Source organism: Mustela putorius, unplaced genomic scaffold (genome assembly GCF_011764305.1).
Source record: "Mustela putorius furo isolate JIRA1106 unplaced genomic scaffold, ASM1176430v1.1 tig00000095_pilon_pilon_pilon, whole genome shotgun sequence".
Classification (NCBI taxonomy): Eukaryota; Metazoa; Chordata; class Mammalia; order Carnivora; family Mustelidae; genus Mustela; species Mustela putorius.
In genome coordinates, this window is record NW_025421280.1 from 28535623 (window position 1) to 28557366 (window position 21744).

Below are 21744 nucleotides of genomic sequence, written 5' to 3' on the forward strand. Positions count from 1 at the left end.
CCTCCTGTGAGACCCCAGAAATCAGGCAGCGAGCTCATTCCATGTGCATGTTGAATGTTAGGATTTTTGTCATCTCAGGGTTGTAATCTCTTTGGACTTGTGGAGCACAGAAACCATTGTCTCCCTCAGCTTAGCTTGTCTGGTCTGCTGTTACTTCCTCCTCAGGTTTCTTGGCATCTGGGGCTTAGCTTACCCCAGCCACTGAGCTTAGAGGCAGCCGGCCTCTTTGTTAGAGGTCCTTCACGTGCCTCTCCGTGACCACTCTGAGACAGCTTACTAGATCCACAGAATAAGACAAGTGAAGTGCAGGTCTTTCTCCTTATCTGAATTCCTGCTCCCTGAGTCCTTGCTATTTGAATTTGTTCCATAGATTCTGATAACTCCTTGCTGGACTAACTCATTCTCCCTCTCCAGAATCCTGGAACTGAAATGATCCGGGTAACGTGGTATCTCCTGCTTCCCACCTTTGCTTTCTGGAGTCCCAGTGCTCACGCTGCATTTGGGTAACAAGGGAGACCTGTTCAGAAAGAGCAGATGAGGAAAAACATGTCTAGAAAAAGGGGCAGAGGCGCCGTGGAACTTGGTTCCATAAGTATGCCAAAGGTCAGAGGTGACATGTCCAGAATTAGCAGTTGAAGGGGCCCCGATACCCCTGAATTAGGAGGTGCGTGGGCTCTGGTGGGCCCTCAGTGGCATTTGCCCCTTCATGTAGACTTGAGCAGGCCATGGGAGGGGTCACACATGCAGCAGGCAGCCAAGCCGTGGTTGCCGAAATGGCCCTATGTGGGGTTCACAGATCCGTTTAGCTCCATGTCCTGGGGCGGTGCCCTCGAGGGTGGGGGGCCCTTGCGGGTGGCAGGCATGCTTATCTGGGTTCCGGGCTCCCCCGCTAGCACCAGAGGGCCCAGGGCACCTGTCAATCCAGCAGACACCGTTTTCACGTCCGCCTCATTCACTCCCCGTCAGTGTCAGGTATGTGCTGACACCCCATTGGGGACACTGCTGTGTCACAAGGAATGGAGTCAGGGACAAGGACAGAGTACAGGCTCCTGAGCGGTGGGCACGAGAACTCCTCTGGCAGCTGCAGAGAATTGTTTGCAGACAGAAGATGAGAGGACCAGGAGGGCTGGCTCGGGGGCGGGGCTGGTTGGTTCTCAGGAGACCGTCCTTCTGATGTGGGCCATCAGGAGGGTCTACCCGGCACACTTGAACCCCCGCCTGGAAGGAGGTCAGCGGCTTCCCTCCGAGTCCCTTCAGACCTGCTGGGGCTTTGCCTCCCTCTGAATACAAGGGGCAGGGCGTGCCACGATGGCATGGGAGAGGCGCACTGTGGCTACTGGGGGAAGCTGACTGAGTGCTGTCCACTGCTCTCAGCCTCGGTTTCCCCACTCACAGAATGGGGCTCCTGTCTGCCCTCTGGGTTCGTGGAGTCATGCTACCCACGTGCGCGGAGAAGTGCTTTACTAGTCCTCCCGGCAGGAGCGCACGGAGGAGCTTTACACGCACTGTGTGTGGTGGTGAGAAGCTAGGGACCAACCATCTGCAACCCCTTTCAGCCCACGGTGAGCTGGGTGGTGCCGGTTGCAGATAAGATGCGATTTGACGAGATATTCCTGAAGACCGACCTAGACCTGGATGGCTATGTGAGCGGCCAGGAGGTGAAGGAGATCTTCATGCACTCTGGCCTCAACCAGAACCTTCTAGCACACATATGGTAAGGACGGGTAGGTGGCATCTGCTCATCCGGGCCTCCTGTGTGGAGGTCCTGGTTGTGGGTGACTCCGAGGGGCCCCGAGGGTGTGAGGCTTATGCTGAAGGAAGGGCAGGTGGCCGGCAGGGCGCCGTGGTTGAGGCATCTGTCCAGCCTCGCAGCAGACCACCACACCTGCCAGGTGGATGGGGGCTGAGTGAGAAAGGAGCGCCAAGGTCCCTTCCCCTGTGCCCTGGGCATGGCAGCCCACTCTCCGCCCGTGTGGTCCGTCTGGACGGCTCTGTGGCACTGTGCTTGAGTGGCTGGGGCGAGTTCTTGCTGGTGGTTGTGCGGGTTCTAGCGGGAGGCCCCGCCTTCCCACAGCCAGCTGGGGTGCAGATGTTTGGCCCTGCCCCTGGGAGGGGAGGGCAGCTTGGGGAGAGCCACCCTGGGCAGTGGGGGCTGCGGCTGCCTCCCCGGGGAGGCCTGTGAAGGTCAGTGACACGGCTCCCATCAGGAGAGTGAGCGGTCAGCAAGACCCCAGTCCGCACCTCGGGGCCAGCCAGGGAGCCGGCCTCAGCCCTCCTTCCTGCAGGGTGGACCAGGGCGATGTCCCAGCGCCGGGGTGACTCCCTTTGCAGCTGACCAGTGGTGAAAGTCACTGTCTAACTTTGTCCTCAGGCCTTATAGGGCCTCACTTGGGAGTCACAGGGAGAGAATTTCCATATAATTCTGGAGAGGTGAACATTTCCAAAGAAGAGCAGTGAAATTTAGCACCTTACTGAGTAGCTTGGGGAAATAACTGTCCTTGGTCGTAATTCGTAGATGCCCACGTTGTGAGGGGAGGCCGAAACCTGAGAAAGCAGGCTGTCCCTTCCGAAGGAGTGTGTGACAGACACCCAGAGTCAGTCACCAAATAGCTGGGGGAGGCCAGCTGCTTAGGGCCAGTCATCCTCCACCCCTTCAGCCCCGGTGCCCGCTTTTAGAGGCCGAGGAAATGCAGTGTCCCCTTTATCACCTTGAAGTGTGTGTGTGTGTGTTTCAAAGGTTGCAAGCCACATCCTGATCACAGTGTGGGGACGGTCCCTCAACCTGCGAGTGGCGTAGGGGCGGGGAGGGGACGGGGATGTTGCCAGCATGCTTGGGTTAAAAGAAGGAATGCAGAAAACGTTGCGTGGGAGGGGAAAGGCAGGATGAACATGCTCTAGAAGAGTACCATGATGGCCTGGGTTTGTCTGCAGGGGGCAGGGGGCATCCCTGAGGCCGGATAACACGCCTGCCCGGAGGCCGGCAGGGAGGCCTCGTGCGCCCCGCCCCGGAGCCAGACTGCGTGTGTGCTGCTGCGGGTAGAGGCTGGCCGAGCACCCCGCATGTGGGCCTTGGAGCCCGCATTCTGTCAGAGACGGGGAGCAGCAGAGGGCCCGAGGGAAGAGGCCTCGCGCCCGGGAACCGCTGTGGGCTGGGTGTGCAGCAGGACCAGCCCTGGCAGGCAGAATCTGCACACCTCATCACTCAAACTGCAACAAGAATAAAGATATTTTATATCAGCCTTTATCAGCGACATTCAGTGGGGTCTCTGTGCCCCCCATAGCCCTGGTCACTGGCTGTTTGGGCCCGACTCAGTTCACCGTTCCCAGCTCCCTGCTACGAGTTAGAGAGTGGTGACCTTGCAGTCACTGTGCACAGTGGGAAGTGAGGCCGCCCGTGGAGCGGCCGGGGTGAGACATCACTGATGTAGAGGCCTCGTCTGGCTGTGTGAGGCTTTCCTCCCCATACCAGGCAGCTCCGTGGTTACTGGGCTGGCTGCAGAGCTGCTCCCCCAGGCGCTGCGGGAGCTCCATGTGCCACGGCCTTACGTGCTGCCTTGTCCATCAGCCAGGAGGACAGGAGGCCACATGAGCAGGCACCCCTTGGCCGTGAGGCACTGTTCTGTGTAGCATGGTCAGGCGAGGCTTTCTGGGCCCCATTGCCTCAGGGCGACAACCCAGAATGCTGCGGCTGTCATCCCCGTTGAAAGCCAGCAGCTCAGGCTGCTCAGATAACCCAGGCTGGCTAAAGACCCGAGGGGGCAGGCTCGGGCCCTGCTTCACAGCCCCCAGAATGGCTGTTCTGTCCTGGACTGTCGCAGTGCCCCCCCCCCCCCGACGCCATCAAGAGCTGGTGGCATTTCTGGGAATTGCTGCTGAGGTCTTCCCAAAGGCCTGCCACCTCAGCCTGTGGGGTGGGGTTTGGTGGTTCTCCAGCCAGGTGAGGCCCCCACTTCCTGTCCTGATGATGTCCTCTTTTTTTTTTTTGAAGATTTTTTGTTTATTAGAGTCAGGGAGTGAGAGAACACGAGCAGGGAGCTCAATATGGGGCTCAATTCCGGGACTCCGGGATCATGACCTAAGCTGAAGTCAGATGCTTAACCCACTGAGCCACCCAGGTGCCTCCTTAACCAGACTTTGGGCATGGTGCTCCGGTGGGGGCGTCGGGACTGCTGTCCGGGAGCGGCATGTTCAGTAGGAAAGGAGTTGCCATTGTGCCTCATTGTTTGTATTGTCACCGTTCATTTCCTCAAAGGATGGGTTCTGTGATTTGTTTAGTTAGCATGCTGGGCCAAATTCTTGCTTCTGATGTGTAATTAGCATCTGCGCGTTTCTCCCAGGGCCCTGGCTGATACGAGGCAAACGGGGAAGTTAAGTAAAGACCAGTTTGCATTAGCTATGTACTTCATTCAGCAGAAGGTCAGTAAAGGCATCGACCCCCCTCAAGTCCTGTCACCGGACATGGTCCCGCCCTCAGAGAGAGGCACTCCCATCCCGGTGAGTACTGCCCCTCAAACCGGGTCCTGTTCCTGTGGTTTCCCACAGCCTGCCACCAGGTGGCGGCAGTGGCCCGTGTGAGCCTGCCAGTGCTCTGCTGTCTCTGCTTACCTTGATCTGGCCCCAGCTTTCACCAGGGGCCCGGGGTGGGTCTAGGAGGTGTGTTTGGGCCACTGGGATAGTTTTCCAGGCTGGGTACTGGCCCTTTTGCTGCTGTGAATTGGAGATACCATGATCGTATCCCTCATACTAGGACCTACTAGTACATGCTGGGCAGTGAGGTCAGTTTGTCAAATTTTTTTAAAGATTTTATCTTTAAGTAATCTGTATACCCGGTGTGGGACTTGAACTCACAACCCCAAGATCCAGAGTCACATACTCTACAGTTGAGCCAGCCAGGCGCCCCTCGGTTTGTCAGCCCTTTTTTTTTTTTTTTTTTTTTAAAGGGAGGGAAGGGTCAGAGGGAGAGGAAGAAAGAGAATCTTGAGCAGGCTCCACGCTCAATGTGGAACATGACGTTGAGCTCAATCTCGCAACACCGAGATCATGACCTGAGTCTAAATCAAGTCAGATGCTTAACCGACTGAGCCCCCCAGGTGCCCCTCAGCTTGACAATTTTTAATTCTCTATCTGAATTTGGTTCCAGGACGGTTCAAGTTCTCTTGGATCAGGAGAATTTACTGGTGTGAAGGAACTTGATGATATCAGTCAAGAGATTGCCCAGTTACAAAGGTGTGTTAAAGCTCCTTCTCCTGAGAATCTGAGTCTCACACCAGCCCTATGCCTGCTTGTACCACAAGTACCAGAGACTTGTGAGACATGCGGCAAGTTGGCCATTACAGGTCCGTACAGCAGAGATGAGGGGCTGTACACTCCCCTGAGTTCCTGAATTGACTTAATGAGCTCGAGCGATGACGCCTGCAGTAATCCGTGTGGGCTGGGGGGGGTCTCAGGCAGGTTGTTGATCGGCAGCCCCAGGCCATGCCCCCTGACCTCAGGAAGGCCTTGCTCTCCCTCAGCACACAAAACGGCTGAGTCTCAGGTGGCAAGTTAATGGCTTAGGACTGACAGCTAAACTGAGAGAGTCACAGGGCACCAGCTGAGCTGGGTTCTGTGGGTAAGGACGGAATTGGGCGCTGAGAAGTCGGTGACAAGAGAATGCACCATGGCCATAGTCATGCTGTCACTCATCTGTGCTTTCCTGAAATCTTTTCAATGGCCAGAGAGAAGTACTCCCTGGAACAAGACATTAGAGAAAAGGAAGAGGCAATCAGACAGAAAAGCAACGAAGTACAGGTAAGCACAGTGCTCACCCTGGGCAAATGAGCTGTGTCCCACACAGCGACTGCCAGGCCCATCAGTGGGGGTGGGGCAAGGGAAAGCTAGCTTCTGGGGGGCTTCCACCTGAGACTTTTAAGCCTACTTTAACCTCAGACAGGGCTTGCTTGTTTTCTCTCTTTCAGCTGAGCTATCGATTCACATCACTGAAAATTTGCTCCTTTAGAGCATACAATTCAGTTATTTTTAGCATATTCAGTATGTTGCTTAACTGTCCCCTCCATCTAGTTTCCATCACCCCAAAAAGAAACCCCATGACCATGAGCCCTCACGTCACCATTGCCTCTCCCCCCTATTGCCCCTTCCCAGTCCTGGGCAACCACTAATCTGCTGTCTCTCTAGATAATGCCTGTTCTGGATGTTAGACGTGAGGCCTTTTGTGTCTGACTTTTTCCACTCAAGTCTCAGTGTTAGAGGTTCAGACAGTGCTTGCTAACTTATTCTCAGGACAGTCCTGCTTCCTGGAGTGTCTCCTAGCAGGTGGTGGTGATGCAGAGACCAGGAGTCTGACTGCTGGGCTCAAATCTAGTTCTCCTTAGCTGTGTGACCTTGGGCAAGTTACTTAACATCTCTGGGTATCGTATGACACTGTTCTGCTTTCCCGATAATGACTGTTCTGCTTTCCCGAGCTGTGGGGCTGGAAAATGGGGTCTGGCCTTTGCTCAGCATGCACTCAGGCCCCTCCCTGCTCTTCTCATCATTGGAGCAGAGGGGAGTCTGCACCAGGAGCAGGGGGTCCCACAGTGTCTCGGATCTGAGTGGATAGAGAAGGTGCTGCCCCTCTGAGGACACAAGAGGTGGCTGTGGCACCCTGAGAGGGAACGCTAGAAGTGCCGCTGGGACTGGTGGTCTCTGTGAGGACCTTGAGTGTCCTGAGCTCAGAGCTGGGTGTGGGAGAGGAGCATGGCTCAGTGGTCAGGGTCCGGCTCCACTTTAGTAACCTCACCTGAGTGACCTGGAGTGGTGGCTCAGCCTCCTAGCTTCCATCTCTCCTGCCGGCACCAAGGGTTGGTGTATGGGCTGTTCACAGGGCCTAGAGCAGTGGCTGGCTGCTGTGTGTGCTGAGAGAGTGGCCAGTTCTTTCTGGGCCACCTCCAAGGGCGTGGACTGGAGCCAGGGGAAGTAAGTAGCGTTGACTCCGTTGGGCTCTCGAGGCACTGGGCGGCCCTCCCCTGCACCACCCACACAGGGACTGGGACAGACACAGGTACTAGGAGGATGGCACGTTCTGCCCATCTGTGGGACATGTCACATCTGTCATGGCTGTGGTCTGCAGGTGAGGTGGGGTGGATGTGCCCGCCCTGCTTCGGGACACTCACCGGTTCACGCTGTGCAGTGTCCAGACCCTTCTTTCCTTCCCTGGCTTCTCACTCTCTGCCTGTCAGCAGTGAGGACTGGGCTGTCGGTGGTCTCCTGGAATGTTTCAGATTGGAAAGCAAGGACCAGGCCTCCTCTGACAGGAAGCGCTTTTTGCTCAAATGAGCTGCTTCAGCAGCTTACCTTACCTCTTCTATAAGACCACCTTGTAGGCGAAGTGACTGTATTTCTCTGAAAGCCCCCACAGTACTTTCCTCCTGTCATTTTATTCTCTCTGAGGCCTCTGATTTCCACCCGTGTCCTGGAATTGATCCCTCAGACGCAGGTGGCAGAGAGGCGGGAGTGGGCTCTGCATCTGAGCCTCCATCCCCTTAGTCCTGTGGTGTGGCGGAGCTGGCCTCCTCTTTCCTTGTGCCTGGGCTGGGCCCAGCCAGCGACACGGGTGTGTGGCCGGTTCTCCCTTCCTATTGTGTCAGGGTTGCCTTGAACATGCTGTGGTTTACATTCTGGTCCCTGGAGATCTGGGTGCTCTGATGGCATTTAATTGCCCAGGAAGCCAGTCACCAGGTCTCTGGTGCCTGCTCTGGGCGATTCTGAGGAAGATGTCAGGTCTTTGCAGTGACTCGTTCTGACATCTGAAGGTACTGTCCCTCTGGTCTGCGGCAGGCGCAGCCAAGCCGCCTGCAGCCCTGACTGGTGGGCTCTGATGGCACATACCTGCAGCCTTGGAGGTACTGGCATCTTTGTGTGCCCCGACAACCCCCCCAAAGCTGGGAGGGAGCCACATGCCAGCCAGACTGGCCCCTGTTCGGGGTGGGGGGGTGCTCATCTGCAAGCAGGCCAGGCTGGGGCTCTGCTGGAGTGCTTGATGGCAGCTTTTTGGTCCTAGACTGAACGCTCTATTTTTTTAAAGTTCCTTTGTGAAAACCAGGTTTGGCTTTGGTTCCTTTCCCCACGTGGGTCTCGCTGGGAGATCACTTGGTACAGTTTGTGGGTCAGGGCTCCGTGTGCGGTACAAGTCCTTTGTCCTCAGGTCTGTTTATGTTTGGTTTTAGGCAGTGGAAGCTTCAGCTTCAGCCCCTCTGGTCCTGTTCCCAGGGCGCCCCTTCCCTGTCCCCCCTGGGGGTCTCTCGCTTCTGTTTCCATTGCTGTCGATCTGGTGAGCACCTGTAGCGCCTTTTCCTAGTTTTTTGTTTTGTTTTGTTTTGTGACAACAGCTTTTACTGAGCTAGAACTCACAGACCACACCATCCATCCACTTAAAGTGCATAATTAATGGTGTTTAGTGTCAGCGCCCATCACCACTGCCAGTTTGTCAACATTTCCCTCTGAAAGGAAGCCCCGTCCCCGTTAGCAGTCCCCGTTTCCCTCCCCAGCCCCTGCGACCACTTACCTGCTTCCTGTCTCTGGATTTACCTGATCTGCACCTTGCGTGGTGATGGAGTCCTACATGGTGTGGCCTCTGTGTGTGGCTTCCTTCACTCCTCCAGTGTTTTCAAGGTTCATCCACGTTGTAGTGTGCATGTCAGTGCGTCATTCGTTTTCGGGGCTGAGTGAGGCTCTATGGTGTGGCCGGACCACATTCTGTTTGTCTTCAGCTGTTGATGGATATTTGGGTTCTTTGACTTTGAGGCTATTGCAAATGACGTCACTATGAACGTTCATGTACAGGTCACACGGACATACAATCTCACTTCCGTTGGGTCTGTTACCCAGGAGTGGAATGGCTGGATCATATGGTAACTCTGTGTAACCTTTTGAGGAACCGTCATACAGTTTTCCAGTGTGGCTGCACCATTTTACATTCCAGCCTTAATGTATGAGGTTTCCTGTGTCTCCATATCCTCGCCAACACTTCTTTCCCAATTTTTATTTTGGCTTTCTAGTGAGTATGGAGTGGTATCTCATTACCCTTAATGCTTTCCCTAACGATGTTGAGTGTCTTTTCATGTGCTTATTGGCCATTTTTGTAGCTTCTTTGTAGAAATGTCAATTTGGACCCTTTGACCATTTTTTTTTTTTAAGATTTTATTTATCTATTCGACAGAGAGATCACAAGCAGGCAGAGAGGCAAGCAGAGAGAGAGAGGGGGAAGCAGGCTCCCTGCTGAGCAGAGAGCCCGATGCAGGGCTCTGGACCTGAGCCGAAGGTAGCAGCTTAATCCACTGAGTTACCCAGGTGCCTCCCCTTTGACTATTTTTAACTTGGCTTGTTTTTCAATAGGTGAGTTGTAAGAGTTCTTGATAGTTTCTAGATACAAGTTCTTCATCAGATATGTGATTTGCAAATAGTGTGAGTTGTCTTTACTTTCTTGATGGTGTCCTTTGAAGCACAAGAGTTTTAAATTTTAGTGAAGTTCAGTTTATTCCTTTTTTTCCCCTGCTCTTGCCTTTGATGTCCTATCTTGGAACTCATTGCCAAATTCAGGGTCATAAAGATGAATACTCTGTGTTTTCTTCTAAAATTTTACCATTTTAGCTCTTACATTTACATCTTTGATCTGTTTTCAGTTAATTTTTGCCTATGCTGTGAGGCAGGGGTCTGACTTCATTCTTCCGCATGTGGAGATCCGTTGTCGCAGCACCGTTTGTTGAAGAAACTGTTCTTTCTCCATCGAATGGTCTTGGCACCCCTGTTGGATATCACTTGGCCACCGATGTGTGTGGCCTTGTTTCTGGACTCTCCATTCTATCCCGCTGATCTACCTACATTTCTCCTTATGTCAGTACCACACTGTCTTGATGGCTGTAGCTTCTTAGAAAAACACCTCATTTTCTTGGGCTTCACTTGATTGTGCTTTGCGGATATGGTGTGGTTTTCTGTTTTTGTTTTACAAATCGAAGGTTTGTGGCAACCCTGTGTCAAGCAAATTTACCAGCGCCATTTTCCTGATAGCATTGGCTCACTTTGTGTCTCTGTGTCCCATTTTGGTATTTTTTTCAATCTTCCAAACTTTCTCATTATTGTTCCGTGTGCTATGGTGATCTGTGGTGAGAGATTATGACTCACTGAAAGCTCAGATGATGGTTAGCAATTTTTAGCAATAAAGTATGATTTTATTTTAGGTGTACACATGTATTTTTAGACATAATGCTGGTGTATACTTAATAGGTTGTAGTACAGTGTAAACAATTATATGCACTGGGAAACTAAAAGCTTCTTTTGACTTGCTTTATCGTGATACTTGCTTATTGCAGTGATTTGGAACCAAACCCACGACATATCTGAGATATGTCCAATATAAATTTTGAAATTGAAAAGCACGAGTCCTACTTTTTTCTTCTTTTTCAAGATTGTTTTGGCTATTCCGAGGCCCTTGTGTTCCCTAATGAATTTTGGCATCACCATGTCAGTTTCTGCACAGAAGGCAGCTGGGGATTCCAGTGGTCAAGTTTGCATTGTGTTTGTAGGTTGTCTGGGTTATTTCTGTGTTATCTTTGCTCAGATACCTCCCCCATTCTGAGCCAGCTCCCATCCTAACCATGAGTTGGTGGGTCTTTGTCCCCGTGGGGCTCTTTGATTCCTCCTTTTTCTTTATAAAATGAGGCTCAAGATTCCTTGATACCCTAGGCTGTTGGCCACCCGGTGTCCCAGGCTGCCACACCGGGCCTGCTTCATCTCCTTCTCCTCCGTCAGCTGTTCTTCCCTCAGATGTGGTAGACCCATGTCCTAGACTCCCTGCCACCAGTCTCTTCTCTTCCCCAGACTTGTCAGACTGAGGATCTGCTTCCTGAATTAAAGGTCAAGGGCAGGGAGACTGGGGAGCTGTCTAGAGAGGAGAGAGCCATGACATTGTTATCCTCAAGGTAGAGAGGAGATGCTGTGTCTGCTTTGGGTTTTTTCCTAAAGTGGCACCAGCAATCCATAGCCCAGGCCTGACCTGGGATCGGCCTCACCATCTTCGTGTTCCTGTACCCTCAGGGTCCCCTCAGATCTTTCCCTTACATTGGTTCCCATGGCCACCATCTCACCTAGTTCCGGGTCTCCTCCCTGCTCCCTTGGTCAGCACCCCGAGGCTTCCATATCCTCTGCCCCACCCATCTGTGATTTCAGCTTTAGTTAAAAGACATTTGATAAGACCTTTGCCTGGTTGAAAATCAAAAGGCGTGAAGCTTCTTGCCCTCCTCTTCACCCCCTCAGAGATGCAGTTCATTAGCTCCCATGAGGCCTTCCAGGAAGGTCATGCGCATGTTTCAGGAGAGAGATTTGTGCATATTCTCTCCTTCCTGTTTGCACAAACACCAGAATGTGAAGCACACGTGCGCTCTGTCACGTGCTTTGTTTGCTTCACGCTGTAACTCAGAGCATGAGCTTAGGGAAAGGGTGCACTGCAGTTGTCAGCCAGGCCTGCCTGGTGGAAATTTACATGGTTTACAGGTTTTGCTGTCACACACTGCGCGTGGTCACACCTGTCGTACACCTCTAAGGTGCTTTTCCTAGAGGTGTCATAGTCGGGTCTCAGGTACCTGCTGGGTCCACTTGAGCGACACTGCCAGTTTGGAGGAGCTTTAGCGGTGGAGAATTGTTGTGTCCCAAGCCCATACTTGAATGTCCTGCCCCAGAAGCAAGTGCAGTCTCTTTGGCTTGGCCCTCCTTCCTTTGGCTCGAGTTGGAGCCCAGTACCGCCTTCCCCACCTTGAGCCCCCTGCTGCCTCCCCACTGCCCCTGCTCCCTGTACCACTGGGCTCCTTTCCTCCTGGCTCTTCCCCTGGCTGCTGCCTGCTTGTCCTTTGGGTCCACCCTAAGTGGTGCTCCCGCGGGGCTCCCCTCTGCCCTTGCAGCGTCAGTCTGGTCTCCCCGTGCCCCCGAGTCCACCCAGCAGCACCCGTGCATTCTGTTGGTTCCATTCCTTCCAGTTTATTTGGGTTTGGGTGATGCCTCTCCTCTCTCCACCCCTGACTATATCACTGGGCAGCTCTTCTTGCTGGGATGCAGCCACTATCCTGGCCCCTGGCCTCTCCTAGGCCATCGGTATGTATTTGCCGAGGAAGTCAGTGAGAGACCTCAAGCCACAGGCGCCAAGCTGAGGTGCACACATTCCAGCAGGTGCACACAGGGTGCCTGCCAAGCGCAGACTTGGGGCACCGGCGCTGCTGTAGGACGTCCTGGGGGCTCCAGCTCAGGCTGAGCCCCCGTGACCTGGATGTGCCCCCTTCTCCTTCATCTCAAGTAAAGTGATGTTACCTTTCCCTAGGAGTTACAAAATGATTTAGACCGGGAAACAAGCAGTTTGCAAGAGCTAGAAGCTCAGAAACAGGACGCCCAAGACCGCCTTGATGAAATGGATCAGCAGAAGGCCAAGCTCCGAGACATGCTGAGCGACGTGAGGCAGAAGTGCCAGGACGAGACTCAGATGGTGAGTCTCACCCCCAGCACTGCAGGGGGGTGCTTCCTGTAGCCCTCTTGGAGCTCACCATGCCCTTGAAACACAGGGCTGAGGCACCTTCCTGCGCTAATAGAGCTGCTGGACATACCACTTGAAAAAGCAACCAAGCATTTGTGGCCTGAACTCAATCTCGCCCTCTAAGCCACAGGGTGAACAACCTTGGTCCCCACTAACCTGTGTGTATGGACCCCTCACCCTGACCCATGCCCCCCAGCACAGGGGATAGGCACGTCCTCTCCCTGCTCTGTCATCTTCGCTGCTTGTTACAGACCCGGGGGCTTCAACCTCCATGGATTGCAAAGCCCCGTGTCCCCCTCTGAGGCCTCGTACAGGGATGTTTAGCCCCTGGGGGCAGATGGCCTGTGTTTACCCCAGGTCTCATTTTTCCTTACCCCAAATTGACTTTCTGCCTGTTACATGGCCATGAGCATGTCTTCCTTGTTGTTTCTCTCCGTCTTTCGAGTGGAGAGAGGGCCCTAGAAGGAGGCCAGGTGTCCGGTCATTGGGCTAGTGTCTGCCTCACTGGGCTAGCTCCTTCCAACAGTGTGAATGAAGAATTCTCCCTCAAGGCACCTGGGTGGCTCAGTTGATTGAGTGGCCAACTCTTTGTTTCAGCTCAGATTGTGACCTTGGGGCCGTGACATCGAGCCCCACATTGGGCTCTGTGCTCAGCGTGGAGTCTGCTTGTCCCTCTCCCTCAGCTCCTCCCCGACACTTGTGCACATGCTCTCACTCTCAAATAAATAAATAAAATCTTTAAAAAAAAAAAAAAGAATTCTCCCTCAATCATATTTCATCTCATTCCAGATTTCCTCATTGAAGACCCAAATCCAGTCTCAAGAATCTGACCTCAAGTCCCAGGAAGATGACTTGAACCGGGCCAAGTCTGAGCTGAACCGATTGCAGCAGGAAGAAACCCAGCTGGAGCAGAGCATTCAGGCCGGGAAAGTTCAGCTGGAAACCATCATCAAGTCCCTGAAATCGACACAAGACGAAATCAACCAGGTACCTTGCTGAGGGCAGGTCCCCGCCTCTGCTGGCTGTGGCCAGGTTTTCTGGCATGTGGAGTACCTCCAGTGACTGGTCCTGTCACTGTATGTGGCCAGCCTGTGTTGGTCTGCATCTGAGCCGAGGCCACTTGTTTCCTTTACTGTCACCCACTTCGTTTATGTTGTCCTGGCCTGGAGGGTAAGCACCCAGAATCCTCCAGCACGTGCCACCATCATGCTGTCTTCGGCCCAGTGGCAGTTTGCGTTGCCTCGCCATCCTTCCACTTCCCCACCTGAGCGAGTGCCATTTTGGGGGGAGTGGGCAGGGCCTGCATGAGGACTTGTAAAGCTCCTTTGAAGAGAGTCTTGGGTATAGAAATGCCTTCACCATTGTTGTTCTCGGACAAGCAAGAGGGACAGAGCGTGAGACTGGTTTGAGCACCTCTCCATCCCAATGTAGTTTGCCGACTGGCACATGGAGGAGGCCCCACGCTGTGACGAGCCTCACCCCATGCGGGTCCTTTTCCAGTTCTTCAAGCTGTCTGAGCACCCCATCCTTCTCCCATGCCAGTGTGAAGGCCCTGAGGCCTGCAGAGGGAGGGCTCCTCTCCCACTCCCTGTGCGCGGCGACCCTTGGGTGTCCCACCTGTGGGGTGGGGGTGATGCTCACGCTCAGCAGTGTCGGAATGGCTGGTCGTGCTTCCTTTCTTGACTGGCTCCATCTCTCGTTCCTTTTGCCAGGTTACAGACAAAAGTTGATCACACATGCTGGGGGTTTAGTACCCTCTGTTGTATTTCATTCTTAAAGATTTTTTTTTTTTAATTTATTTGACAGACAGAGATTGCAAGTAGGCAGAAAGGCAGGCAGAGAGAGAGGGGGAAGCAGGCTCCCTGCTGAGCAGAGAGCCCAATGCGGGGCTCCATCTCAGGACCCCAGGATCACGAACTGAGCCGAAGGCAGAGGCTCTAACCCACTGAGCCACCCAGGCATCCCTCATTCTTAATGAATAGGTTTAGTATTGTTTTAAGACCTTTTTCCTCTGAGCAGTAAGAGTTTGTATAAGGTAGTTAGGAACCAAGACGTGAGTGTGTGTTAGTAATAATAACAGTGACGTTCACTGCTGCTTATTAACACAGATGGGTTAATAAAAACCCCATAAAGGAAAATGTCAGCGATCTCTGGGAACAGATTGTGAATCTGGAATTTACCAATTTCAGTTTGTTCAGAATTGACAAACATCTGTTTGCACACAGGCCTCTCTCAGGGGCTGGGGATACAGAGAGGCCTCATAGGGTGGCGGAAAGGACCTCATTCTGGTTTACAAGTGGTCTCGCTTCTTGTAAACTCTGTAGGCGAGTAATTCAGTTTCCCATTTGAATCACTTGGGTTTGGGCATTAGGAGAAAAAAAATGTGTCTTGCCTGACACTTTCCCCCTAAACCCCGTGTGATGTCAGCCATCTTTGTTGTGTAGGCAAGAAACAAGCTTTCCCAGCTGCACGAGAGCCACCAGGAAGCCCACAGGACCCTGGAGCAGTACGACGAGGCACTCGACGGGACCCACGGCACCAGCCTGACTAACTTAGCCGACCTGAGCGAGGGGGTCTCCTTGACAGAGAGGGGCGGTTTTGGAGCCATGGTAAAGGTCGAATAAATGTATTCCAGTCCTGGGATTAGGTCCCACGTTGAGGTCAGAGAATGCCCGGCCTGCCGGATCCGGCGCTGGCCAGCCTCGAGTCTTCCCAAATGCGGGGTGTTTCTTGTGTCTGCTGCTGCTTTGTGTGTCCCACAGGCCCTGCAGCCTAGTGTACGTGGCTGTGCTCCAGCCTTGCTTCCGAGACAAAGCAAAGGATAGGCCCGAATCCTTTGTAAACCAGTGTTTAAAGACCTTCGTCTCTGGTGGGCCGACAGCCCACATTCGGAGGGCTTCCCAAACTTAACCAAAATTGAATCAAGCTCTCACATGTTGAGAAACCCTATACCCTACTAGTTGAGGGGATCAGAGGGTGTGTGTGTGTGTGTGTATTCGCACAAGGAGTACCTTGAAAATCGAATGTATTGCTGAAGATCAAGAAGTGACAACCCATTCGAGGCACTGCTGTTTGACCTATGAACTGGCCTCTCTCTTGCAATTTCATTTATGCTGAAAACCTCGGCACCTTACGACCCTAGGGGTCCTGATCAAGGGCCAAAGGGCTGATGGCCTATTAGGTTTCTGCGGACTTAACTCCAGCCAGTGTTACTGTTTCTCAGATTGTCCCATCCCCCGTTCCTGCCAGAGCCTGCTGTTGTGGCCCTGAGCCCCAGTGTTTCCACTTTTGTCTGGCTGAGAAGAGCATCTTTGCGCTCCTGAAGGAGCCCGTGGCACGCGGTTGGTCTTCATGGTGTGGTTGTGCTGTGCTTCCAAAGCCTTTCACTGCTCGGCCTGCACTGCTGCCTCTGCGTTCAGGACTCCTCCTCTGAGCCCTCCTTCTGCTCCTGGCCCCGTTGGCTTTGTGGATTCCTTTTCCTTCCTGTAATAACACAGCTCCTCTCTCTCTCAACTAAGACTTAGCCCTTCGTGTTCATTTCCTGACGCGTTTCTTTTCTCAGTAGCTGAGTGCTCAGTCCTAGGAATTTATGGGGAAGCTTAGGCCTCCTTCCCTGCGGCACTTAGAAGATGCTGTTGGTGCTCTCCTCTGTCTCCTGTCTCTGGCCCTTGCTCCTTCCCTCTGCTGTTCACACGTTCCGGGGGAATTCCGTATCTGCCCTGGGGCCAATCGTCAGCTTGATTGTCCACAGTTAGACGACAAATGTCCAGTCTTGTTAAATGTGTGAGGCAGAGCTGCCCGCTTGGCTGTCCGGCTGTCTCCATCTCCGCGTGTGCATTTCAGCTTCGTGACCCTGCTTTCCCTTTCCGCATCTGGCCTTGGTCCCTTGCACAGCTTGGGCTTGTCCCGTTTCATCTTAGTTCATGGCACAGCTCACTCTCCAGCCCTTCTGTAGGTTCGAATAAGATCGGTTTCCTTGGATAGAAAGTTGGCAGCGAAGCAGCCGTTTGCAAGGGTCAGGGATTCCCCTCCTCTCCCCTCCCCTCCCTGATTTTTAATCTTTTCCTCATTTTCATTCATCTTGTAAGCGGGGCGAAGTTTACACGATAGTCAACTCATCCTGGAATGTCGACGTCAGATATGTTACATAGAAACTTGCAACCAGTGTCTGAAAGAAAATCTATATTTATCTTGTACAAATACAGTTTTTAAAGCATTTTTCGGTTTGTTTCCTTTTTTAAATAAACACTTCGAAGAGGGCTTTTTGTTTACTCTTGAATATTTCAGGACTGCTTCACAGAGCTCTTAGTTCTCTTGGAGGTGGGCACGAGTGAGGGGTTTGATCCCCTGAAAGTAGTGTAACCAGAGAGGTGCATCTAGAACTTTCTAAGGCTGCACAGTTCTACTAAAGTTACTAACTTTAGTGTTAAGCTCATACCATGTTACTTTGTCCAAGAGACTGATTTAAAAAGTCAGATTTATTTCTTGTCTGTCATCTGTTGTTGAGAATACTGGCCTTGCCCTTGAAGACAGCACCCCACCCTCCTGTGTAGTAGAGAGAAGGCAGTAAATCATCCCAGACTTCAGCCTCGCCGAGAACTCATCATTGGGTCATCTGTTGCATCCAGCCCTGCTGGCATGCTGGAGCCATATTTTCTTGACTTTCCAGAGCTGATTATTAAATAGGAATTTTGTAACCTGATTGTACAACTTTTGGTAACTTGGATTCAGCTACGGTGGAAGTATTTACACCGTGGGAAATGGCAGAAGCTACCAATCATTTTTTTATTTTTTCTCAGCTGGTTCACCAGCATACCACTGCCCAGCTCCCATGCAAAGGGAAGGAAAGTCACAGAAACTCCTTTCAGGGTGTCACATCTATATTTTAACAAGTGGAGAATTAAGACTAGTTACTGAACTCCATGTTTGAAGTGTTTTACTTCTGCGGAGGGATCGGTCTTCTGCCCCAGAGCTTGTCTGCCGCACTTGTGTCTCCCAAGTGGCAGATGGCCCAGTTCTCGTTGGTAAGTGGTCAGTGGGTGGTGGAGTTTACGGCATCTGTGCACCAGGGGAAATCTCATTTTCTGCTCTGAATCCGTGAAGTGGCATCAGAACCACTGGTGGTTACCTTCCATACACAAGTCCTCCCAGGGTCTCTTAGGCTTCTCCTTTGAAGCAGAGGACTACTTCCTTAGGCAAATCATTGCTCCTGGGATGAGATTGCAGACCTGGCTTTCAGTTCAGGGGGCTCGCAGCCAGAGCCCCTAGAATCACAGGCTACTCTCTGCCATCCTCTCCTTTTATTTGGCAGGCTTCCAAGTGAGGATCGAAACCATTAAAAAAAAAAAAAAAAAAAAAAACCAACCCAACAAAACCCACCAACTTGTAAATCAATGCTATTAAAAACTAAGGAGAAGCCTCCAGTCTGAGACCAAGCTGTCGTTCTTAATGCACACCTATATCCAAGTCATCATCTCTCTCTGTTCTTCTTCCGGAACCGATACATTCCACCCCTCATGGTACAGGGTGAGGGGTTGATTATCCATCTTGGCCTCCCAGCTCCTTTAGATTAGGACCTCTCCCTCACCTTTCTGTGTGTCTGAGAGCCCCATCAGACACTCGCTGGTGCAGGCGTTGTGCAGGTGTCGGCACCGAGCTGTCCTTAACGAACTGCATGCTTCCGCCAGCCGCGGTGCTTGCCCACACCTGTGCTTACTTGCCTAAGAGCCCTGCTTGGTTTCCCCACCTTGGGAAGCCCTTTGGTTGGAAGCCGCAGATAGTCTTTCCCAGGTAAGAAAAACCCTTCTGTATTCAATCAGAGGGCAGGGGTGTTGGTCATCCCCAGCCCAGGGCTTCCCATTGGCTCAGTGCCTCTGAGAGCCACCCTGCCTCCCAGAGTCACCCAGCCCAGAGTGCTAGGAGCCTTGTTCAGGAGTCTTCTTTTGGCACCTTTGACGTCATTGCCCTGCAACCATTGTCTGTATTTTTACGGAAGCCCCAGCTCTTTAATTATTTGGCTTTGGAATAATGGATGTTTGCCAGCCCCACGGGTGCCAACACATCTGCCAGATTCAGTGAGGATGTTGTGCTTGTTCATATCACAGTGAAACCTTCGTGTTTTCACTGAGGGTGTGTCTTTATTAACCAAAATACACTCACTGTTTCTAAACGAAGTACATTGTTCCCGTGCCTTGTCCCCTCCCCCCCGCAACATTTGGGCCATTTTCCACTATAAAAATGTGGTCTTCAAAAGCAAATCTTTTTTTTTCCTTCTGGTTTAAACATGCCTGTTTGTTTCTAGAAATAAGCACTTTTTAAAATACATGCAAAGTGCCAAGCGTGTATGCTCTAGTAGTTCCCACTGCAAGAGCGGCCCATTTCCTCCCGAGATGCAAGCAGCCAGCGTGCTTCTTGGTGCAGAAAGAGCATTTTAAAACATGCCCACATAGGTAGACGTTCTGTGAGAAGATGACTGAGGGAAGCCACACTTTTGAACGAGGTCCATGCTGTCATTATTGAATGGCTTGTTAGGTTTTCTTTCTGACGTTTCCAAAAATGCCACTGTTTTGACTTAGTGATTTTTTTTCTTTAAGAAAAACTTATCATTGTAATAAAATACACATAACATTGAATTGATCATCTGGACCATGCCTCGGTATAGTCACATCATGCAGCTAAACTCCAGAACATTCTTATACCTACTAAATGCCCCTTCCTGCTGCCCCGGCCCCTGGCACCCACCGCTCTACTCTCTGTCTCTGTAATCTGACTCCCCTGGGGACCTCCTATAAAGTGACCCTGTCACACAGCACTTGTCTTTTCATGATGGGCTTGTTTCACTCAGCATGATGTCGTCAAGGGTCAGTGATACTCCCTTGTGTGTTTACATACTACATCCGGTGTATCTGTTCGTCCATCTGTGGGCGAGTTTGTTCGAGTTGCTTCCACTCAAGTTTTAAATAAACTTCTATTTTGCAAGAGTGGTGGACTTACAGGAAAACTTAAAAGTAGTACAGTAAGTTCCCACATGCCTCACACCCAGCTTCCCCTATCATTAACACCTTGTCCTCGCGAATGAACATTTGTCACCACAAATAAACTAGTGTCGACATGTCACTATGAACCAACGTCCACATTTCTTCGATGGCTTTTTAAATTGTTCTCTGTAGGGTCCCACTGCTTGAAGGAGAAATATGCAGGTTGGGTAGGGAATTCTGTACTTTGCTTTAAATTTGAAATAATACAATTCCTGTCCTGTCTCTTCACAAAATTACAGGACGATCCTTTCAAAAATAAAGCCTTGTTATTTAGCAACAATGCCCAAGAGTTGCATCCGGATCCTTTCCAGGCGGAAGACCCCTTCAAATCCGACCCATTTAAAGGAGCTGATCCCTTCAAAGGTATCTCACTTGGTGCACACTCGGTCATTGGAGGGCTGTTTGCTTTATGTCCGATGGCTAGAACGGTTGCAAGGTAGCACCTTCTGGAATGGAGGGGGAAGGGAGTTCTTGGAGCCTTCGGGCCACCTGAGCGTTTGGCCTCAGCCGGTTCACTACAGAGCTGAGGCGTTAGCATGTGGTGGAAGAGCGAGCTCCCAACTCCCAGTGAGGTGTGCCCACGTTCAAGGGCAGATGGCTCTGCCCTTAGCCTCTGCATGCCTCCGTTCCCAGCCTCTGCTAGGGGTGGTAAGTTCAACCCCCCTCTGCTGGCGGGATCCCTAAGACAATCAGATGGGAACTACTCAGTGAAGGACAGATCCCCACGTAAGTCTGAGGTCTTCATGTGACACGTTTACCCAGAGCCACGCACAAGGTGAGAATAACTAAGAAGACTTCTAGAAATAAGTTTTCCTCAGTTTCTCTGTTTTTTCGGAGTAGGAAGCCCGAAAGCCTTCCAGAAGGACTGTACATTCCCAAGCAAAGTGCTGGGGCAGGGGGAGGGCAGTGGGGTGTACCTTTCCAGTGTCATGTCAAATGCGGGGTCGAAGCTCCGCCGGTACGAGAATGGAATCGGCAGCCCTCAGCTTGGCTGTGGGGACCTCACCGTCGCTCTGGGCTGCCTGTGGCTTGAGGCCTAGGGCCACCTGCGGGAGGTGAGAGGGAGATGAGACACAAGTGTCAAGCCTGGCGAGGAGGAGGGGGTGAATTCTGGCTCGCTCCACATTTTCCCCGCCTCCAGCCCATGTCGAGCGCCAACAATACCCCATTTCTATTTGAACGCCTCAACTCAGAAAAGCTGCCTCGGCCAGTGGCTGCTCCCATTTGGATTATGCCAGAGCCCTTTCTGCCATAGAGCTAAACATTCCTCTCTCCTCTAACCTAGGTGACCCATTCCAGAATGACCTCTTCGCAGAACAACAGACAGCTTCGGCAGGTAAAAGCCTTTGTTGGAAAGACTTTTTATTTTCTCACCTTCAGGCTATTTCCAGCCCTAATTCAAGTTGAGGGAAACGGAAAAGCAGCCGCCTGCCAGGCCTCCTATGACAGGACAGCAGGGGGCTTAGAGTCTGAGTGACATTCCGCTCCCCTTCATGGTCAGGCGCCCCTTCTTGCCAACCACACAGCGGCAAGAGAGGGAAAACTAGAAAAGGAGCCCCCCCGGGGCCAGGCAGTTCTTTTAGATGTGCCCACAGCAGCTTGGTCCCTTGTGCCCACTTGTGTCGCACGTGGTAGCATCAGAGGTCCCTGTGTAGCACCTGCCTGCAACGGGGCTTCGGTTTACGGGTGCCAGAAGTGGTGACGGCGGCCGCAGCGTGTTCTGGGAAGGACGGCCATCTGCACTGCCTGGAAGCCTAGTGTCTCGTTCCCTCCTGGTGACGGCAGCTTTGCCCCGTGTCCATTCACTGTGCCTATACTCGCACTTCAGGGGAAGGAACACACTGGGTGCGGTGTTGCGATCCTGCTACCTGGTTATTTATCGACTTCTGAATTTCTCTTTATTTTTTGACTGAGGTGAAATTCATACAAACACAAAATTCACCATTTTAAAGTGACAATTCATTGGCATTTGGTACATTTATAACATACCGTCACCACCTCTGTGTAGTTCTAGAACATTTCCATGCCATAAACAGAATCCTCATCCCATGAGTAGTCACGCCTTTTTCCCCCTCCCCCAGTCCCTGGCAACCACCAACCTGCTTTTTGTCTCTGGATTTAGCCATGTTTTTATTATTAAAATCAGCTTGGTTG

At 52.0% G+C, this 21744-nt stretch overlaps 1 protein-coding gene across 9 annotated transcripts in view; it reads left to right on the forward strand.

The window, feature by feature from the left end:
* EPS15L1 (epidermal growth factor receptor pathway substrate 15 like 1) overlaps window positions 1-21744 on the forward strand; it is a 94914-nt gene that overhangs the window by 40843 nt on the left and 32327 nt on the right. For all 9 annotated transcript variants that reach the window (XM_045082240.1, XM_045082245.1, XM_045082268.1 and 6 more), the window contains exons 10-18: window positions 1557-1714; window positions 4338-4494; window positions 5141-5226; window positions 5718-5790; window positions 12344-12505; window positions 13343-13540; window positions 14998-15162; window positions 19830-19953; window positions 20876-20926. In XM_045082240.1, coding sequence (XP_044938175.1) covers window positions 1557-1714; window positions 4338-4494; window positions 5141-5226; window positions 5718-5790; window positions 12344-12505; window positions 13343-13540; window positions 14998-15162; window positions 19830-19953; window positions 20876-20926 — 1174 coding nt within the window. The remainder of the gene's footprint in view (window positions 1-1556; window positions 1715-4337; window positions 4495-5140; window positions 5227-5717; window positions 5791-12343; window positions 12506-13342; window positions 13541-14997; window positions 15163-19829; window positions 19954-20875; window positions 20927-21744) is intronic.